This window comes from Falco biarmicus, chromosome 4, assembly GCF_023638135.1.
Source record: "Falco biarmicus isolate bFalBia1 chromosome 4, bFalBia1.pri, whole genome shotgun sequence".
NCBI classification, from domain to species: domain Eukaryota; kingdom Metazoa; phylum Chordata; class Aves; order Falconiformes; family Falconidae; genus Falco; species Falco biarmicus.
Window position 1 is genome coordinate 34,817,298 of NC_079291.1, and position 20,232 is coordinate 34,837,529.

General features: G+C 41.0%; 1 protein-coding gene across 1 annotated transcript in view; it reads right to left on the minus strand.

Moving 5' to 3' along the window:
- Nucleotides 1-10,968: 10,968 nt before the first annotated feature.
- SDHAF3 (succinate dehydrogenase complex assembly factor 3) overlaps nucleotides 10,969-20,232 on the minus strand; it is a 34,604-nt gene continuing 25,340 nt past the window's right edge. Inside the window, exon 2 of the mRNA XM_056336914.1 lies at nucleotides 10,969-11,354. Within this exon, the coding sequence (XP_056192889.1) occupies nucleotides 11,151-11,354 (204 nt within the window). The 3' untranslated portion in view covers nucleotides 10,969-11,150. The remainder of the gene's footprint in view (nucleotides 11,355-20,232) is intronic.

The following is a 20,232-nucleotide window of genomic DNA, read 5'->3' on the forward strand; positions in this document are numbered from 1 at the left end:
GGCAGAGGTGAGATCACCCATGGCCTCCAGACGATGGCTGGTTTAATCTGGATGATTATATCAGATTGGCTAAACTTGGCTATCTGAGACTTCATACAAGCACCTGATTTATTTCCTGTTTGTGTAAAAATATGTTGAAAAACCTCCACACCCAGCAAAGCTCCCTGTGGGAAGAGCTTGGCCTGCTTCCAGCTGAGCACTGAGGAGCACAAACATCCTTGGCTCCTGGGGGCAGTTCGATCACCAGCCGCAGCATCCCCACAAGGTCCCCCGGGATGTCTCCACGAAAGGGAGGCAGCTCAGCTCCCACCTCACAGACCGACATGGGGGCGGCTGGTGTTGCACATGGTGTCTGCCCCCAAAGTCAGCTCTGCCCCAGAGGTGTGTCCTGGAAGCAGGGCACAACCGGGCTGAGCAGCAAGGAGGAGACTGACCCTCTGCCACCTCCTTTTCTTGTGGGATGGGGGCTGCCACAGCAGTGCCAGGGACTTCTGGCACAACAGCTGACTTTCAAGGAAGGAAAATAAGGCACAGAGGAAGAACTAAAACAAAATCTCCATGGAAAAGAAAGAATTTCATTTCAAGCCTTTCTGTCTTGCATCCCTTGGAGTCCTATCCTGCAGTGAAAAGAGAAAATCACTGCTATATTGAACACAATTTCATAGCTCACTTCTGCTTTTGATGAAAACTCATTCGTGGGGGTTTTTTCTGCTCCAACATTTATGCATGTGCTCAAGGAACGGGAAGGTTCCCTTTAACCAAATGAAATATTGTTTCTGCCTCTAGACAGACATTACAGATCCTTGCAATTTCTACCTTGCAGCAGAGGAGCCCGATATTTGTCTGCAGCTTTTGGATTTTCTCAATGCCAGCTGCGCAAGGGTGAGCAACCCTGCTCCTTGGCCACCATCTGTCGCTGCTTTGAAAGAACGTCCAGGTTCTTGGGCCAAGGTGCTGACCCATCTCCATCACTGACAAAGGCAGTAGGAACCTGGCTCCACAGGTGTAGGTGAGCTTTGACACCTTCTCCCCTGTATCTGGGGTTTATTGGAGGAATGGCACTTGCTGATGTCCCGCATTCCAGCTAGTAAATAATTCTGCTAGTTGCAAATCTTATTTCTACAGTGCTGATGGGTTCCTTTTCCATAGATTACAAAGGGCATTTTTATCATCTGAATTGCATGAGCGGCACTAGAATTCACTGGAATATAGTTCCTCTGTAAATATTTCATAGAAAGATTTCCACTAACACCAGCATCTCCTGGACTGAAAACGCCACTGAAGCATGGTACACACCGAAGGCATTGCAAGGCTTCTTGCAACTAGAAGACTAGAAGGAGGAGCTGTCTGTCCCATCCTATGGCAAGAGAAAAAAAATACACTTAAAACCTTGCTTGGACAAGGTATCCACCAGCACACCACCCCAAGGCTCTGTGACAGCTCTGAATTTTCATGGCATGCAATCTGAGCAGAACGTCAAAGAAAAAGTAGAGAAAACCCTTCACCTCTACAGCAGAGACTATGAACCTAGTGACGAGCCCTGTTCCTGCGGTTCGGGAAGCCTTCTCCTCCGTGCTGAGGAGGCTGCTGACCAGGGACGGCACGGGGCGGGGGAGCAGTGTGCTGCAGGATGCCCAGAGAGCAGCTGTACCGAGTGCCCCTGAACATCCTCTGCGACCTCTTACATCTGTTTATCCTCCCACCTCACCATGGTCTCCAGGGGCAATCTCTGTGCCTGCCCCCTCTCCCCCTGCTGAGCAGACGTGCCTTTTACGCAGCAGATGTTGGTACTTGCTCCGAGACAAGTAACAGAACTTTCCATTGGCACAGAGTGAGAATCATTTCTAAAAAGAAAAACTAAAAAACACCCTGTTTTCAGGTTTATTACCAATGTTCATTTAAAAGTTCATTTCTTATTTAAAAGATGTGGCATTTTAAGGCCATTCACTTTAAAAAGTTGGTGTTACAGGCCTTATGCAGTGCCCTGGGGCTGAAAAACCAGCCTGGAAATGCTTTGATCTCTGACCTCTGAATGCCTGCGGAGCAGCACCAACAGCGCACTGGGGCCCAAGGTGATGGACAAGCCGCTCACAGGAAAGGACCACCTGAGCAGCGTGCCCACACCGGAGTCCGAGCCATCTCCAGAAAGGCTCACTTGGCTGTCCAGGACAGACAGATGGTTCAGAGTTTCCTTTCTAATCCCTCTGCAGCATATTAAAAATGTTAGAAAAGCCACGCAGATCCCTTGAAGTGGCATCAGAGGCCCCTTCTCATTTGGGCAGGGGAGACCTTTTGTGCAGCGAGTCCTGAGTTCCCTGAAGCTTCAGACATTGCAGCAAAATAGCATCAATTTTAATAATCTTACCCAGGTTTGCAAACCTTAAGTAGGTTGGCTTACCTGCAAAGGGGAAGAGCTAAGGACCATCTTTTTTCCAAGCCAGTCTTTCTGTTTTCAGCTGAAAAGCAAACAGTTCTGACAAAGAAATGCCACCGTGGGACTGGAAAAAATATAGTCAAACACACACAATTGGGACTAGATTTGGGTTGATGCAATTTTCAGTTTCTTCCATTTTTTTTCCCCCCACCGCAGCCAGGGGATGCTTCACTGGTGTGTTACACCAGGAAGACGTGAACCCTTTGCAGTCCAGACCTCAGCTTACCAAAGGCAATGGGCAAATCCCTGCAGGATGACATTAGGATTTCTCTCAGTGGCCTTCTGTGCCGTGCCAGAAGTGCCCTTTCTCACGATGCAAAGGATGGAGGTGGCTGCACCCCCTGAAGCTGGTCACTCTGCCCAGGGAGGTGCCAGGAGCAGGGATCATGGGGAATGGCCCTGGAGCTGGGTCCCCCTTTCCCATATAGGGATGCTCCCCAGCTCCCAGCAGCACATGTACTCCTTTGGGCCCTGGATGATGCTGCAAGGCTGTGACACCCAGTGACACCTGATTTACAAAGAAGCCAAACGAAAGTCAGAGCGTGTGGTTAAGCTTTTAATCACAGCTACACATCATGTCTTCTGCTCCCAAAGCATCTATGCTACAGCAATATCCTCTTAAGCAGCACAGCTATTGGAAAATAGCAATTTAATCCCACAGGTAGCACTGATATTTTGTGTTTATAGCTCTCCCCAGCTCCCTTTAGGCAGGGAACAAAGTTTTGCTCTTACAAACAACTACATCATAACTAATTACATAGTGATCAGTTTGTTTTAATAGAAGGGGCTACGTGATAATGATGAGACCCTGAAGTGATTACAAGTCACACAGAAGGTTCATGTGACACATGCAAAGAGCTGCACAGATATCTCGCTACATACATTATGTTCAGGAGTAAGCAGTAACATTATTCATTTCCTAAGCCACTTTTTTTTTTCTGGAGTATAGCCCAGGCATTTTCAGATTTCTAACATCTCAATTACTTACAGGAACTTTTATATAGTGGTCTTAAAAAACCTTACCATCAGTTTTTGTAATTCTTCCTGAACTTGAAAAGAAATAGCTACAAATTTTAACTCATCAAGTAGTTTGGTAATAGAGAGCTGAATTAGGCAGAGTGAAATACAAAGAACAGCACAGCTGATCACCTGGGATTCCCATGCCAAAGGGCAATTTCAGCTTCGTAGAATTAAACAAAACCACCACCACCACCCCAACTTGACAGGAATAACCAAGAAAACAAGCTGGGTCAAGATGAAATTACTTACCCTGAAATTCATGCCACAACTGAACTATCAGAATTCATGGAAATCTGGCAAAGTAGGTTTTGCCCTGCAAAGTTCGGCATTTGCTCCCAGAAGCCCCTTTGACTCCCTGGTCACCTGTGAGCTACAACGATTTGTCACAGGTAAGAGCAGAAGAGACAGCAGGTCCAGCCCACATGTGACCAGCTCTGCCTGGCTCGCTCCGCATGGGAAAAGCACCACCATACCCCACAGCCACGGGCAAGAACAGCTGACTGCAAGGCAGTACCAATTTCTTAACTTGCATTTGGCATTTTAAGACACTCTGGGGTTCAAGGCACCTCCTGCACATATCCCAGATCCCCTTCCAGTTCTCTAGATGTTTTCTCAGGAGCTGCTTTGCGCTCCCTTTGAGATTGATCTTTACATGGACTTTTATAGCTCATCCAGTTTTTCAGATGGGCAGAATCATATTTTGGCCTATAAACTTGCTGAATATTGGTTTCAAAACAACTATCCACATTGTAAGATGTCAATAACATCCAAATAGCTTTTACAGGATTGCCCCTAACTCCCAAGTATCCCCTTGGCATACCAGGTCTATAGCTTTTAGTGGGCTTCTATTGTACTATCTAGCAAAATCCCTACCACAGTTCGGGATTAGGGATCAAACTAGTAAATTCCCATAATCTGTCCCCTGGCATCTCACTTCTGTTTGGTTTTTTAATTCTGAGAGCCACTAGCCAGTCTTTAAATCACTCAGCACAAAGCTCCGTACACACTCAGCCTGGCTGCTCTTAATGCACAGAGGCTACAGCAGACGTTCACAAATAGCCAGGAGGGCACCTCATGCTTTGGAAGCCAGCTGTGGCTTTGCAGAGCCAATGTGAGCAGAGAAAAAGAAGATAAAATACGAAAGCTAATTCCATCTGACTGACTCGTCCTGGAGCATCTCCACTTGGTGTGCTGCTGTTTCTGGACTAATGCACACACCCCTGCAGGAAAGCACAGGGATTCAGGGATGTCCTGAATCACGACAACCAGAAGAGGCTGCTGATGGATCTGAGCGTTTAGGGATGGGGCCACGTGGCCGCCTTCTTTGCTCCTTCAGGACAGGACTTCAGTGCTCATAGACCAAAAGGGACATTTCTCCATGGTGCTCTGAAACCTGTTTGACTGTGTTAGGGATGCCTTGCGCCTCCGCTCCAAGGCTTAAATCCTGTGACATCAAAATACCTTTAGTCTGGCAGAGTCTCATTTTTTGGTACAGATAGGGTATTTTTCTTAAAGAGCAATCTATTATGCTTAAGATGTGCCACTTTTGAAGTTTCAGAGCTGCTTTCAAAACTATGCCTAAGCACATACTGCAATAATCTATCTATTGTAGCAGTGTGATCAGGCACACCGATCAGTGGCTCTGGACAGGGAACACTGGATCCTCCAAAGGACCTGCAACAGCTGGTTGCTCTTGTGTCCACTATGGCTCTAGTCCCTTCTCTGCAAAAAGGGACTGTCTTGACACAAGACTTGTTTTTTCCCCTATTCCTGTCATCTTTGTTTCCCTTTGCCATGCTGCTGAGAGGTCACTCAAACTGTAATCTCACGTACCAGAGGTTTTGTTAGTGATTTTTGGTCTTCCGTTTTTGGGGAGGGTTGAGGTTTTTTGTGGGGTTTTTTGTTTGTTTGTTTTGGCATAAGATCAAGGAGATGGGAAACAGAACACATCATTGCTACATAAACTCCAGTCTCCATAGCAACAATGAAAAGTGTTTCCTTCCTCAGTTTCACAATTCTAATCCTATAGGCTCACTTGAGGCTTGGGTGAGCAGTGAGAGGTTAAAACATTTCCTAACTTACTTGCTTATTCTGGAGTTTTAGAAGCAGGCTACTGGGGTGAGTAGCGCCAGCCAAGTGACACCTGAAAAGCCCTCCTGAGCTCTGGGATGCAAGACAGGAGCTTGGGAAGGGCAGGTGGGAAATAGCATATTTGCCTCTGTAGGACTTTCACGCAGTAAAGCACACGCCGTGACACAAATCAGCTATGGTAAAGAAAGTGATGGAGAAGACAAAACAGGGCCACTCTTCCTCAGACAGACCATCCCACTACTGTGGGATTAGGAAGGCAACGCTGTACTGAATCCCCCAAGAGCATGCGGCTGCGTTGCTGCATTTGCACCAAGATCAGAGCAATTGCCTTGTCCTGAGTTACTGCTGTGAACCTGCCGCAGCTACACAGGGTGCACGTTGCACGCAGGCAGTGCTGCACCCCTGAGCTCAGGGAAGCCAAGAGCCATTGCTGACCGCCACCGCCTGCAGCCACGCAGTTTTGATACTTCATGTGTGTTCATGAAATGCTAATATTGCTGAACGCTCAGAAGAAAAATGCAAGGAACCTGTAATGGACAAACTGAATTTCCCAGGACAGACTGGGGAATTCTGAGCCTAGGGAAGACTGGCAGGGTCTGCAGATGTGCACTTGTACAGGTCATGCTCCTGCCTGCGCTGCAGCAACATGTGTTAGTCACATGTCATTAAGGCATCCAAGTCACATGTGTAAGAGGTGTTGATTCCCTCTCCGAGCAAAGTCCCACCACATGAAATCAGCCATCAACAGCATGACAAGGACAACAAAAGCAGGCTGAAATACAGATGCACCCGAACAAACCTTCTTGTACCTCAATGCACATTAAAATGTACTTAATTTATTTTCCAAACTGATCTTCCAATTCACAATATTAATTTGGAATAGTTGAACCGGACAGAAATATCATAATTTAACTCAAAAGAAAAACAAAGCAGATTTGAGTTTCATTGTTTGTAAAGAAAAGCCCCAAATGAATTTTCCTTTTTACTGTACCTGAGAGTACCTCCTGGGAGCACTGTGCAATACCATTTTAAGTTGCAGTTTTCCAGTGGTAAAGGATTGCAAGATTTTGCCTAAGAGGGATGAAACTGTCATTTTAAGATATTTCAGGCAGGTCCATTTTCCCACCATCCGGTAGCATGTGCTCACATTATAAAGTTAAATAGAATGAAATAGAAATTCTCAAATCAGTTCTAACTGTTCCTCAGCATTTATAACAAGTTGAAAGACATTCAGTAACTAAAGGTCATTTTATTAAATATGGGAATTTTGTTTTATAGCCTCAAGTACTAGCTTTGAAATTGTTAGAGTGCAGATTAAACACCGAACTCCCCAGTCACACGTTATCTGTTTTGTGGGAGCAGGTATCACATAAATGGCCTTGATGAAACACCTTTTACTCGTAACACACACTGCTGCAAGTGGCAAAACCATTCTGTTCTCAAGTCATTCAGACATTGATTTTATATGTTGGCTTATAGCTCTCAATTTCAATCAACAAATAATACTTTGTATTATATAACGGTTGTATCCAAATTAAATTCAATTCTGTTACCTTCATGTGCCTTAATCATTAGGCACAAACCACTGGAAAAGCTGGAAGGACAGCACCGTCGAGTCTGTTCCCAGGGCAGAGCTGTGGCCACTGGAACTGCTGAAAATGCTCCTACCAAAGCCAGTGGTTTTGCAGCAGGTTTGTAACCTCCATGAACAAGAGCAGATGATTTACAAATGCAGTTGTTGTCACCCTGTCACCAGTCAGGTGGCTTACATCAGTCTTTACAGTGAACTTCCTGGTGTGGTTCAAAGCAGAAGACTTCCCACGACACTGTTCTTCACTGCAAGGCTCTTGGGCACCCAACGCTGGCAGACGCACCAAGCCCAGTCCAGCACCGGGACACACGTCACTAGGAGGTGGGTCAGCCAGTTCTGTTACAAAACCTGTGTTGCTGCATCTGTATCCTCCAGCAGGAAGGGTTTACCTTGAAACCCTTTCCAAGAGGTCTGAAAATCAACAGTTAAGGAGGGCAGCATGTAGAGACATCTTTCGCCCTCGAATGGAAGATGCCTTTTACAGTGATTCAGCTTTCACCTTCCCTCAAAGGTATGTGGACCCTCTGTGTTCACACTTCGAGTAAATCAGTCTGCTGAGAGATTCAGCCCTCTCTTTGCTATTTGTTTGACTATAGAGAATAAAAATTAAAATAGGTAACAGGCAGGAAAAGGCATGGTATTGCTCCTTCACTAATTGTTCAATTTTTTTACCTAGAAGCCAATGAAAACTTGGCCATTGAATCATTGGTGAATAACTAGCCTCTCATAAACACATATCCAAGATGAAGAAATAGAAAGCCCACTAATAATTCAAAAATATTAAAGGAAGTTCAAATAGCTGAGAAATGAAACTACTTCTTAAATCTTACCTTCAATATGTTAAATTTTTAATTTATTTTTAAGCGAGAAAATCATGTTCTAATAGCTCTTGCTGGACATCCAGTTAAAAAAAGCATAAACCTACTTTGCAGAAATAATAAAACACTGAAAGAATGAAATTTTTGGCTGTTCTTTGTAAGATGCATAACCATATTTTGCATATCAAAACTGGTAATTTTTAATATGACAGATTTCTGAGAACTGCTTGCTTGTCGATAAAGACTTCAGCTCATGCCTTTTCCAGCTATCTAAAACTTCAGCTCCCTTCAACTCCTACCAGCTGCGAGGCGATCACATTAACTGTTACCACAGACAAGGAGACAAGGTTTAACCAAATTAACCAGTGAATTTTATCCCTCTCTTTTAGTTCTAGAAGAGCCAAGTGGATTTAAGATCAACAAAATACAAAGGATCTTTCTTAATGGATAAGCTGAATGGAGAGAGGTCTTTAAGGGCGGTAGGAGCTTTTCAGTGTTTAGTTGTGAAACAGCAATTCACACCAACGCACACGGAACACAGCTTAACACTTTGTACTCATTTCTGAAGTGATCATAGCTATTTTTCATTACAAGGTGGTTAGTATCTTTTTTCTAAGCAACTCTTCTGCCATCTGAATTAGCATGTTGCTTGTAGTTTTCAAGTAATTTTGATGGATGCTTTCATTATCCATCAAACCCTGTGTAAAATTCCCCACAGAAAGTACCCTACACCTTAAAAAAATAAAACTAAGGAGAAAGCATCTTTGTTGCTCTACCCTTCTGTGGACAGGATGAGAATCTCATCCTCTTCCTCAATTTAACTGTCATTAACTACACTTGCAAATCAAAGAATTTCACTCATGCATGGTGGTGTAGGTGTTGCAGAGCTTCTGTGGGGCCACCCATGCCCAACACTTGTGTAAGCACTTCTTGGATCAGCGCATTCCTTAATATTAGCACTGGCTGTCTTAAAGCCAGCAATCTTTAGAGATGTTTCATTCCTGTTGTAGAATTTTGGGTTTTGTAAGACTTGTTTAAAACAAGAATGCAAACATTGTACAAAATATGAGCTATCATTGGGAATGGCAGAAAAAAATGTCAGATTTCCTTAAAAAGGGACTGTGGATCTAAAGATGCTTACCCTCACCTCCAACTCACTTTAGGTCTCATTACAAGCTTAGATTTTTCATACATTAGAGAATTTTCATTATAAATTAATTTAGCCTCTAGAAATGCACATTATCTAGGTACACACATGAGTAGACAAATGCAAAACAAGTATTTTAGCTAGTTTCATTGAACTAACAAGTTTCATTAAATGTGTTGATAAAGATAATTATGCTCTGAATTGCAGTACTGGGAATAAATTTGAAGCAACCTGGATATTGACTGGAAAGCAGGCAGATGTGTGCTAGTGATCAAGGAGAGGAAACAAACTCTGTTAACACCCAAACATTGCTTTTGGTATTAAAACTGCGTAGATCCAGTAATGGAAATTACTGGTTAATGTACATCTGATAGACGTGCAACAGAATACATCCTTATGCCCTAAACTCTTGAGCTGGGTTGGACTTTTACAGACTTTGAAGTTTAAAAGGAAAATAGCTTTAGATATGTATGAATGGCAGTATCAGAGACAACTTTCAAGCTCCCTGAGCGTACATCCCATCTGCTTCCCACTTTCACGCTGGGGCAAGATCTCGGTCCATAGCAGGCCAGAAGGGAGCTGCCATTCTCTCCAACCATGCCCCTGAAGCACCAGGAACCAGGAGTTGTGAACCTCAGTCCTGCAGTCTGGATGTCATCACTGCTCTTCGATCCTGTCTGGATTAGGCCCTTGAGACTAAATGATGTCCCTACAGCACCTGCAACAAAGGTTGCGGCTGCCAGAGGAAGATGTAGCAAAGCAACTGTAAGTATTCCTTACCCAGGAGTCTTGCAATGGGACTTTTAATAGAAATGGCCAACCTGCAACCTAAAATCCTAGTAAAGAATTGGGAAGAGAAGTAAGGGAGAGAGAAGCAGGCTGCTCCACAAATTGCCCCCCGTTAGGATCCAGGAGCATAGCTTTGGCAAACAGCATGTTGTTACAACTTGAGACAGATGGAACTGTGCTTACTTGTCAAAGCTGTTATCCCCCAAGAGGAAAGAAATTATGTTCTCTTGAACACACTGTGGGTAACAGACAGGGAAAGGTCCAGAAATAGAACAAAACTAATAATATAAAACTAGGTTTGAAATGCAAAAATGAAAGCTGTCTTTTGCACAGAAAGGAGGGTGTGTTTTTCTTAGCAGATAAAAAGCCAGAACTTTCCTTAGTCCCAACAGGGTATTACAATAGGCAGGCACACACTGTCCTGACAAAGACTTGACTTATTACAAATAAATTACTAATTTTTGTCATACAGTATTATCAACAAGTAAGTTCTGTGATTGAGGAGTTTACAAATTCTGACCTATATAAAATATTGACTAAGATGGGTTACCGAGCTTTTAAAAAGCCTTTGAATTCTAACTACAGTACAACCAACTCATGAATGCTTTTTAAACATTTTAGATAGTAACAATAACCCAAGTCTAGCTTTGAAAAAAATGCAGGATTTTCTTCATAAGCCAGTGGTTCCTTCAAGGTCAATTTTATAATGAACTACATCAGTTATTTTAAAACACATTCCACAATAAAGCTCAAGAAGAAAAACAACTTTCAATTTCAACAGCAGTATGTTTTTCTAATACTGCTCATTTCTCCCCATCAAAACAAATCCACTCTAGTACCGTATCTTTGTTCTTTGTCTACTGAATCCACATCAGAAAACAAATGCTAATTGCATCTTTTCCATTAAGGCAGAGAATGACAGACAAACAGAAAGACGTTGTGCCCTATCAGTACAAAGATAAAAAAAAAAAAAATAAAACTTCCTATTTTAAAAATGTCAATTTACTTTTACCAAATTCTTTAAGTCTCCACCTTCCATTAGGAGGGGGGGAAAAATATTGCAATTAACATAAAATCATTGTGATTATACCATTTTAACATTTATTCTTGCATATAAAGCCAAACAGCCAGAGACATCCGTTTCAGACAAGTTATGGCATCTGCAGTGCCCATTATTCCACAGAAACCACATTCAAGTCTGACTGGAAAAGGAAGTTTTCAAAATGCTTCTCTATGCATTACAACAATTTTTAAAACCTTTCAGGTTTTGTGTTCTGAGTCTTTAGAAATACCAATCTTTTTATTAGGTTTGGTGGCCTCGTCCATCAGTTCCTTCAGCTGCCCAATCTGTTCATCACGGAAGTCATGAAGTTTTTCTTCTGTGAGCTGGATTCCATATACAGTCTTTTCTCTCAAGTTTTGTTTGTCCTCATTAATTTGTTGCTGTATCACTGCTGCATAGTTCTAAGGAGGAAGGAATACAAAGGTCAAAAAAATGATTCAGGTCAACTTTAATACCATTTTACCATAACTGCACACTCTTACTCAATCTTCTACAATAGTTTGTTAATCAACACCAAATGACAAAAAAAATACACTTCTTATAAGAAAGAGGAGTTATTAAGACACCTCTAGTATCTATGGTCAATTTCATGTGGCTAGTTTAACATATGTATCATATGTAAGATTAATTCTGTCATATCACGTACTACTACTGAAAACATAACAAAGTTTAATTATAGATCAACTATATTTATGTAGTTACAACTATTAAAATGTTTTCTATCTAGCAGGATGTCAATAGGGTTCACTCTGTAAAAACATCTGGAAGAGCATTATTCTTGAAGGTATGTACTAGAAAAAGCAATCTATAGTTAGACAAATGCCCTAATCCTTTCTGCCTAACCCCTCTCTGCATTTCTGGGAACTGATAAGGTCATTTGCACCCAGCTCTGGACTGCTCCAAAGGCAGCAGGAACTCAGCAACTGTGAGACTTCTGTCATTCTGCCAGTCTGTTTTGGAATAAATTAGCAATATTAAAAGTTAGGGGAGATTAAGAAGGGGTTTCAAGGCCAGATACCTCCATACTGCATGCTCCTTTCCCGAAGGAAAAAAGAAAATGATAACCCCATTTCTGTACTGTGTCAACCATAAGTAAGTTTGATCAGACTTACTTTCAATCCTGTTGTAACAGAAAGCATTCGGACAATGTTTTCTTAAATAACAGCATTTACGTCAGTGGATAGGCAAAATGGTCAGTATGTATTACATCAATACCAGGCTGAGGACCATTACAAAAGCAAAACTTTCTCAACAGCAGAAATGCAGGTGGCCAACAGGTCGCACCAATAATGTGGGCACAGTTGGAAAATTGCTTTCTCACCACTCTGGAGCAATCTTTGACCATTAAAACTTTTCTAAAGTCCAACACTTGATGTTTTGCAAGGACAGCAGTTCTGCAAATCTAATTCAGTTAGTGGTGCTACCACTGACACACTGTGTTCAAAGCCCATCAGTATGGATTTTGTGCGCTCCCCGGGTTGCTCTGCCCAGCACCAGCCCTGCTGCAGCAGCTCTTCAAGAAGCTGTAGTGAGTGAATTTGTGAAAAGCCTCACAGCGTGCATACTCACTGAAGTCAGTGAACCTACCTGGTTGTTTTAAACTTAAGCACGCATTTCAACACTGGGTTGGAAGGGAGCCTAGACTTCCATTTTTCATAAGAGGATCTTAAAAACAAAGCCCACAATTAAGACACTGATTTCAAAAGTTGAATTTTATTGGAAAAATATGGGCTTCTCTCCTACTTTAGTAAAGTATTCTTAAAAGCAACCTTAAGGTTTCAAGCACAACTCTGAATATAGTATAAGACACTGAACTAAAAAAACACCTGTACTCTGAATGAATGAGAATGACAACCGTGTTACATGGTAACACTTTTTTTTTAATAAAGGGTTAAATATCAGGAGTATTCAAAAGCACAGGCTTATAGCAATGAGATATAAGCGTTATTTTAATTTCCAGTTTTCAGCTAAAGGAACCATCATTATTGCATACTGAATTGTTAATCCAGTTACTAACAAAGCTACTAAAGCCACTGCTTCAGCTGTATCTCTAATAATTCCGGAGAAGTCGGTAAGAAGGAAGAATGTTATTCATGAGCATGTGATAAATTATAAAATGATAATATTTACTAACATAAATGCATTACATTGTTTATGGACGATGTCAAGCCTTTCCAAAGTCAGCAGGATCTTACCAGTCCTGCAAAGCTTAATTCATGGCTATTTAAAGAAAATAGATAGATAAAACAACGTGGGCAAACAAATGCAATTTTTTATTAATACAGACTCTGAACTAAACTGATTCCTCATTCCTAATAGAGAAATCTGTAGTGTTAGAACATTGTGTTAACAGTTACCTAATGAGAAAAATAACAACAGTTTTGTAACACTGAGGTTCTTCCTCACAACACCTCTCCCCTTTTTCCATTAAATATGCGTTCAGGACAGCAACACTACAGTTAATTCCTGCAGTAATCCTACAGTGGTATTACCTTATGGTAGAATTAGTCCAGGGTTTAGAAGGAACTAAAAAAAATTTTTTCCTGATGACTGAACAATCAAACAGTAACAAGATAAAAAATAATAATGGGTTAAAAAGCCTTCGCTTCATGATTCACAGAATATTTCACCCAGACAGAGGGACAGATGTCAGCAGATCAGTAACACACCAACGTGTTACACACCAACTATTCCACCCCGTTCCATCTTCAAATTTCTGCACAGAACAATCTAGTTAGTATTGACTCTGGACTCCAAAAAAATGACACTTCCATTATACCAAACAACATTCACAGCACATAATTCAGGAACAATACTGAAAGCAAACCACATGAAACTCTCCATGCCTTATCAAGACACCTAACTACGTGTACAAACCCTGTGCAGGTTCTACAGTAGAAAAAAAGCCCTCGCCACCACTGACAATCAACCACCTGAGAGCAACCTGGGGCTACTGCCGCAGGCATCGGCCACAGAACTGAGGATTAACTGAAGGCCATTTAAAGACCAGTTACAATTTTTCAAACCTTGTTGACTAGAAGACCATCTTTTCCAAAAAAATTAATTACTGGTAAAGAGTCTGCAACATTTTTTTAATTTTTTTTTTTTAATCTAACATCAGACCATCACATTTCACAAAGCATCAGCGTTCAAGAATCCAGAAGTGCTGGTCCTCAACAAAGCCGCAACACCCGCTCTCAGAGCTGCCCTGAATCCAGACACACAGCGATGGACTGCCTTTCCCCACGCCTTGATGCCAGGTGTTCTGCTTCACAGCACACCAGCGTGCTCCCATCTGGACACGTCACCACTGGCTCTTTTTTCCCCACTCATTTTCTAGCTGAACAAGTACATGCCAGAAAGCCTCAACAGTTGCAGTTTCACATCAATTTGCAATGTGAACAAAACCTCAAAACTGGACCCTGAAAACACGCTGGGTTTTGGTTGGCTCACGACAGAAAACAGAACTTTATCACCTCATTTTACCAAATGCAGTGATGCACCAAAGAAAATACGTTTCAGCCTTTACAAAAGCACTGGGGAAAGATCAACTATATGGCATACCTCATTTTCCCTGCCTGCAATGCCAGATGAGGAATGAACAAAGCTTGGGATATTTAAGTGTTTAACACATTACTGTTCCCTCAGAAATTCATACTGTTAGTAGGTAATCAGTGATCTGCAGAAAGGTACCACATAAATTGCTAGTACATAGTACAGAGTTCTGTAATTTAAGATTCAGCTTCTACACAGAAAACGCACCATTTTGCTAACTGCACATGAACTCTAATATGTTGAGCTCCAAAGTCTAGTAACAGCTTTAAAAGCATAATGAAACAAAAAAAACCTGAAAAAACCCCACCCAAAAAACAAGCCAAAAAGCAAGCTAACATTTGTTTTTGCAATACTATACCTTTGGTCACAAAATATGACGATCACAGTGCATCCCAGGCAATAAGGAGGAGCAGCATTTTTGTGTATGCTCTAGTTTTCATTAGAACTTAACAGATACAGAACTTAACTATTTCTTAGTGTCATCTCCCCTACCAGCTGACCTGAAACAAACCTTTACTTAGCTTTATCAAACAAGGAAAATTACTTCACTTCTACCTTTCATTTTATTTTGCATATAACTCCATCTTCCAAATATAACAAAACTCCTTTGTCAATCATGACACAAATCCTTGGCAGATTTTCCCAGGGCATCTTACTTCAATTACAGTTCACACTGTGCTCACAGAACCAGAGACACGAGAGACAAAATGGAAGACAAGTAAGCCTGCATCCTCACAGAGCTAGGCTCAGCACACACAAGGATGGCAGAGGTACACAGGTGCTCTCTCCTCCCTTGCATGGAGGGTCAAGCGTGGCAGGTCAGTCAAGGGCAATCTCTGCCCCTTAGGTTTTTCAGGATTGTTGGCTGTTTCTTTGTAAGTAGCTCTGCCTGCACCAGCTGTATACTTTCTGGGCACCTACATGAAAAAGACCAAACAAAAAAAAAAAAGCTGAATGGTTAAAGCCTTTGCCCCTTGTATATGACTGCTACCAGAAACAAAGAGGGTCAGAATCAAGCTCAAGTCAAGACAACCTCTTCTAACCATTGACCACCAAAAGCTGATTTATACACTGTTCGATCCCAGCATGCTGGCCATGCGTATCACAGACACCCTCAGAGTCCGGCTCCTCCCAGTATCCATCCCAGTCTTAAATTAGGATAACAGTCTGAGGTACAGACTGGCCAGGTCTCCGCATTGCCAACAGTACATGCGGCCAGAGAGACACTCTGAAACATTCTCTGTATCGCCGATGAAGAGAGGCAGATGCCTCACCTGAATGCTCTGATGCACTCCTTAGAGATATTGGTTCTGCCCACAGATCATGTTGGCATCTACAGCATGCAAGATGAATCCAGCCATTAGGCTCTCCTAAAATCCTATGACGTTATTAAATTCTTGAACCCCCAAGTGATTTCTAAAAAAACACAGAAAGTATTTGCTGTAGTCAATAACCACAGGGGATTTTATTCAAATTCACTGACTGAAGCAAGTGCACCATTTTCCTCTGCTCTCTGATTCATAAGCATCCACAGAATGCACAAATTCATCAAAAGGGCAAGGGGATGGGTGAAATTTGAGTTTTTAAAATATCACACATTACAGAAAGGGTATCAGCCTTGCTGTTTTCAAAGTTGAGAAAGGATTAAATCACAGAACCAAAAGCCCCACTCTCCCTGACTGCCAGATGTACTCCTACCTGGTCCAGTGCATGCTGATATTTATCTCACACGTGAATATAAAATGCTGATAGACATTTATGATTTAATCATAAGATTAAATGGGTTGAGTCTATTTGCCCATTCTCACCAGGAAGAATGGTAATTATAATTTCTGGGTTTTTTGGTGTCCTCCTCAACATGTACAATGATACATTTTAGACAACTGCTTCAAAAATCCTGTAAGATTCATTTAGACAGAAAAAGGCAGGATATGTCTGTTTACAGTAACTACCTGTATGATTCACTTTCTTGCCAGATTTTCTCTTAAGAAAAGGTCTAAAATTTTAATCTCACTCAAGCAGTTAAAATATAAAGCTAATATATTCATCCGTTCCAAAAGGCTATCTCCACTTGCAGTCAAATTAATGACAACATTGATAAACAACATTACCAGATCACAAGCCGCTACTCTGAGATGTGTTAAACACACAGGGCACAGTCAGGCACTGAGAAGCACTATCAAACTATTTTAAGTTGATTTTTCTCTGAGTGACATCAAAAAAACAAGCATGGCCTGACAGGCCACCCTCCTCACTCCCTGGAAGTCAACTTAAAATTGCAGCATTTCAAATGCTGCTGCTACTACTAGGAGCAAAATCAAACACATGCTGCTGGGACGGTAGCATGAAGAAACAACTATGAACAAACAGCACAGCAAGGAACAACCTGTTCCTGTTATTGTACAGAGATATGTTGAATTAATTACTTTATGCATGTTCAGATAGATTTCTGCAATTGATTTACTGTATTTTTACTACAAAACTGTTTTGCTTGTTAAACCAAGTATCAGCAAAAGACAAAATCTTTCTAGAGTGATTTTTAAATAGGAGATGCACCTCACGGAATTCCAGAGCATCTTCATATATTTTACCTGAAGCTGTGAGTATAGTTAGAAATATAATAACAAACCAAGAAAATTCTACCACACTTAAGCTCAGTTTAATACAGAATTTCAGTGGATATTTTCGTATACACATTAAGCCATCCTATACTTCACCCTATAAGACCATTTTAAATAACAAATAAATATTTTTAAAATTGCATAAAATACAATTACTGTCAAAGAAATTATCTAATCTGAATAAACAGTTACGTGAAGTCACACATCCTCTAACAGGAACAATATATGACCAGATCATTTCAAACCACCTTCGTTTTTGTAAAGGACACACCATGATCACTTTTTAAAAAAAAAAAAAAGTCAATATACTATAAAGGGTGGTGAGTAAGCCTTCCTCCTGCTTTTGAAAATCCTCATCAGATGGTATTTGAATAATACCAGGTAATGACATATGGCTGGTGTTATCAATTTGTTACGTGGAAAATTAAAATAGTAATTGCTGGGAAAAGGGCAACAGAATGAAGATGGGAATTTTGTTCTGAGGTACCCAGCACAGCAGAGGACCTCCGGGGAATAAAGATGTCCAGCTCCTACTGCAAGTCTTGACAGAATGTCAAAAAACAACTTTCTCTTCTGGTATTTAAGTCACACGTGATGAATGCTCAGGTAACAGCAAACCAGAGGCAACTCTTAGCAAGAGGAACTTCCACAAACATTCAGCACTGGCTTAATGCTACTCCAGCCGAAAGCCTAGATGTAGGGAGAGTGGTTACTGAGTAGTTGTGCAAAAAATGTTGGAATAACAACTGTAGTGTGAGCAAAAGAGGGAGATCTCAAAGAGCATTCTATTTCTGAAAATGCTGTAGGACTTTACATGTAACCCTGGAAAACACCAACATCCAAAAAGTATAAGGCCAAATGTTTCATCCACAGATACTACAGCTCCAGTGCAGCAGAAAACTCACATTCTGAAGCAACATTAAGGCCTCTAAAATGACATTGTGCTCCAGTTAAATAAAGTATTACAAACAAGTTTGTCATCATAAAAATATGGTTATGCTACAGCTACAAACTTATTTGTCATAGAAACCAATGTTCTTCCTCATGTTTTCTTGTTCTAGCATCCCTTTCATTACCAATGTCACAGCACAGAATCCATCAACAAAATGTTTAATATCTACCAAGTGAGGCACAGTCGTGCAAAGCAACACTAAGTTTTCTGGTTTCAAAACCAGGAAGATTTTCCCAGCATGGATATGTTAAAGAACACCATAGAACAGCCCGTGGTTTGGGCTAAGGTAGCCATAGCTGCAGTCGGAGAACTCAGACGGTGCTGCAGGCAGCAAAGGCTGCAACAACAGAGGTAAGCAAGCAAATACTTTTCAGGTCCTGTGTTCATCACTGCTTATCTTGAGGTATTACTTAAATAATATTCTAATTCTCTTTGCATTTACACACAAACCTCTGTCACTCAAATTAAACATACTATAAACTCAAGCTCTGTGGCTGGAGTGAAGCACCAGGGTTGCTAATGGACAGGATGTCAGTGGCTACACTACAGGCTACAGATTTAATTAGCTCTTCTGTTAAACGATTTATCTATACTTCACGAGAGCAATTTGGTTATAAACACTGCTGTTCTGAGATCTGTTTACCACCTTCTGACAGCTTTTAGACATAAAGAAACAGACAAGCTAAAAACTGCCATTTCTGTTACACTTCAAATTTCAGCCATCCTTCATATTTTCCATTAATAATAGAAGGGTTCAGTTAAGCAGAAGTTAGGACATAACATATTAAATAGGTATGTTTTATTAAGAGGTTTGCTATTTATAAAAACATGAACACTTAAACTGACTGAGTAGCTTATATGACCAACCATAAGTACACTACATTGAAACTTTAAGCACATATTAGAATCAAAAAATTTGCCAGAAAGAATAATTTATTTTTATTAAAGCTGAAAAATTACTATTTTAAAAAAATGCAAGCCCTCTTTTCAGAAATTAAAGGAAAGCACACTTTCATACAATTTTTTTTAAACTTCAGATTACGTGAAAGAACAAAACCAGATTTTTTTAAGCATTTTTTTCTAATATAGCAACAGTGCACACTGCATTGCTCCCAGGGCAAGATCCCTGTTCTTTGCCTGTGCATCACCACCTGTTGAGCAGGGCAGCTGAGGAATCCCCAAAGGGAAAAAAAAAAAAACAGAACGGGACTAAACCAGAGTTGTTAACTCACAGCCACTGTCCCTGCCCCTCTGCTGAGGCAGCCACTACGGTGGCACTCCAGAAAGGGAAGGAAAAACACGGACAGCAGAGCAGTACACAAAGTTCATTTAATCACAAATGCAAAACATAGCAGATATAAAAATGACATGGTTTGCCAGAGGCCAAACCAGTTCCTCAAATACTCTTCAAGAACATAAATGTGGAGAATCCATCTCACTACAGGATACATCTCCTACCCCCAAAGGAAAATAATGCAGGTAAAATAAAATCCTCCCTTTTCTAACAAATATAGCTAACTTTAATTAATGAGAAGCTCTAAAAACAAGTTGTGCAAAAAGCAGCTTGGATAAGCTATTTTGTATTTCAGTCCATTATTAGATGGAAAGATTTGTAGAGGCTATTTCAAGCCAAGAGGATAGCCTAGCACTTGCAATGGGATTGTCTACATCTAAATATTTCATGTCTGAGTGAAATTAGAGACGTAGGTTGTCTTCGTGCTAAGCATCAGAAAGAGAAACTTCCATCTTAAACATGTGATGACTGCATACACTGTCCTCCAGAGATGTGGGTCTCATCACTGCGAAAGCAGCTAGGTATCTCTCTCTCTCACTGGCTGTAGATGACTGGCTTCAATCAACCTTCTTCCTTTCTTATGGTAAAAGGAAAGTGTTCATTAGTTGTTTTGTTCTGTGTTTTTTTAATTACAAAAGGCAACAAAAATGCCACTTCTCCTTGAATTAATCTATAATCTCTCCCCTGGAGTTTATTTTATCTTTGAGCAATGCTGCTGAAGTCAGACTCAGCAACATCCTGAAGCAAATCACATCCTTAGAAAACTTTGAATTATATATATTTTAATTTCTGGGGATGAAAGACCATGTCACCATTCCTAATTACAATGCACAGAGGTAAAACAGATTTCTCCAGGA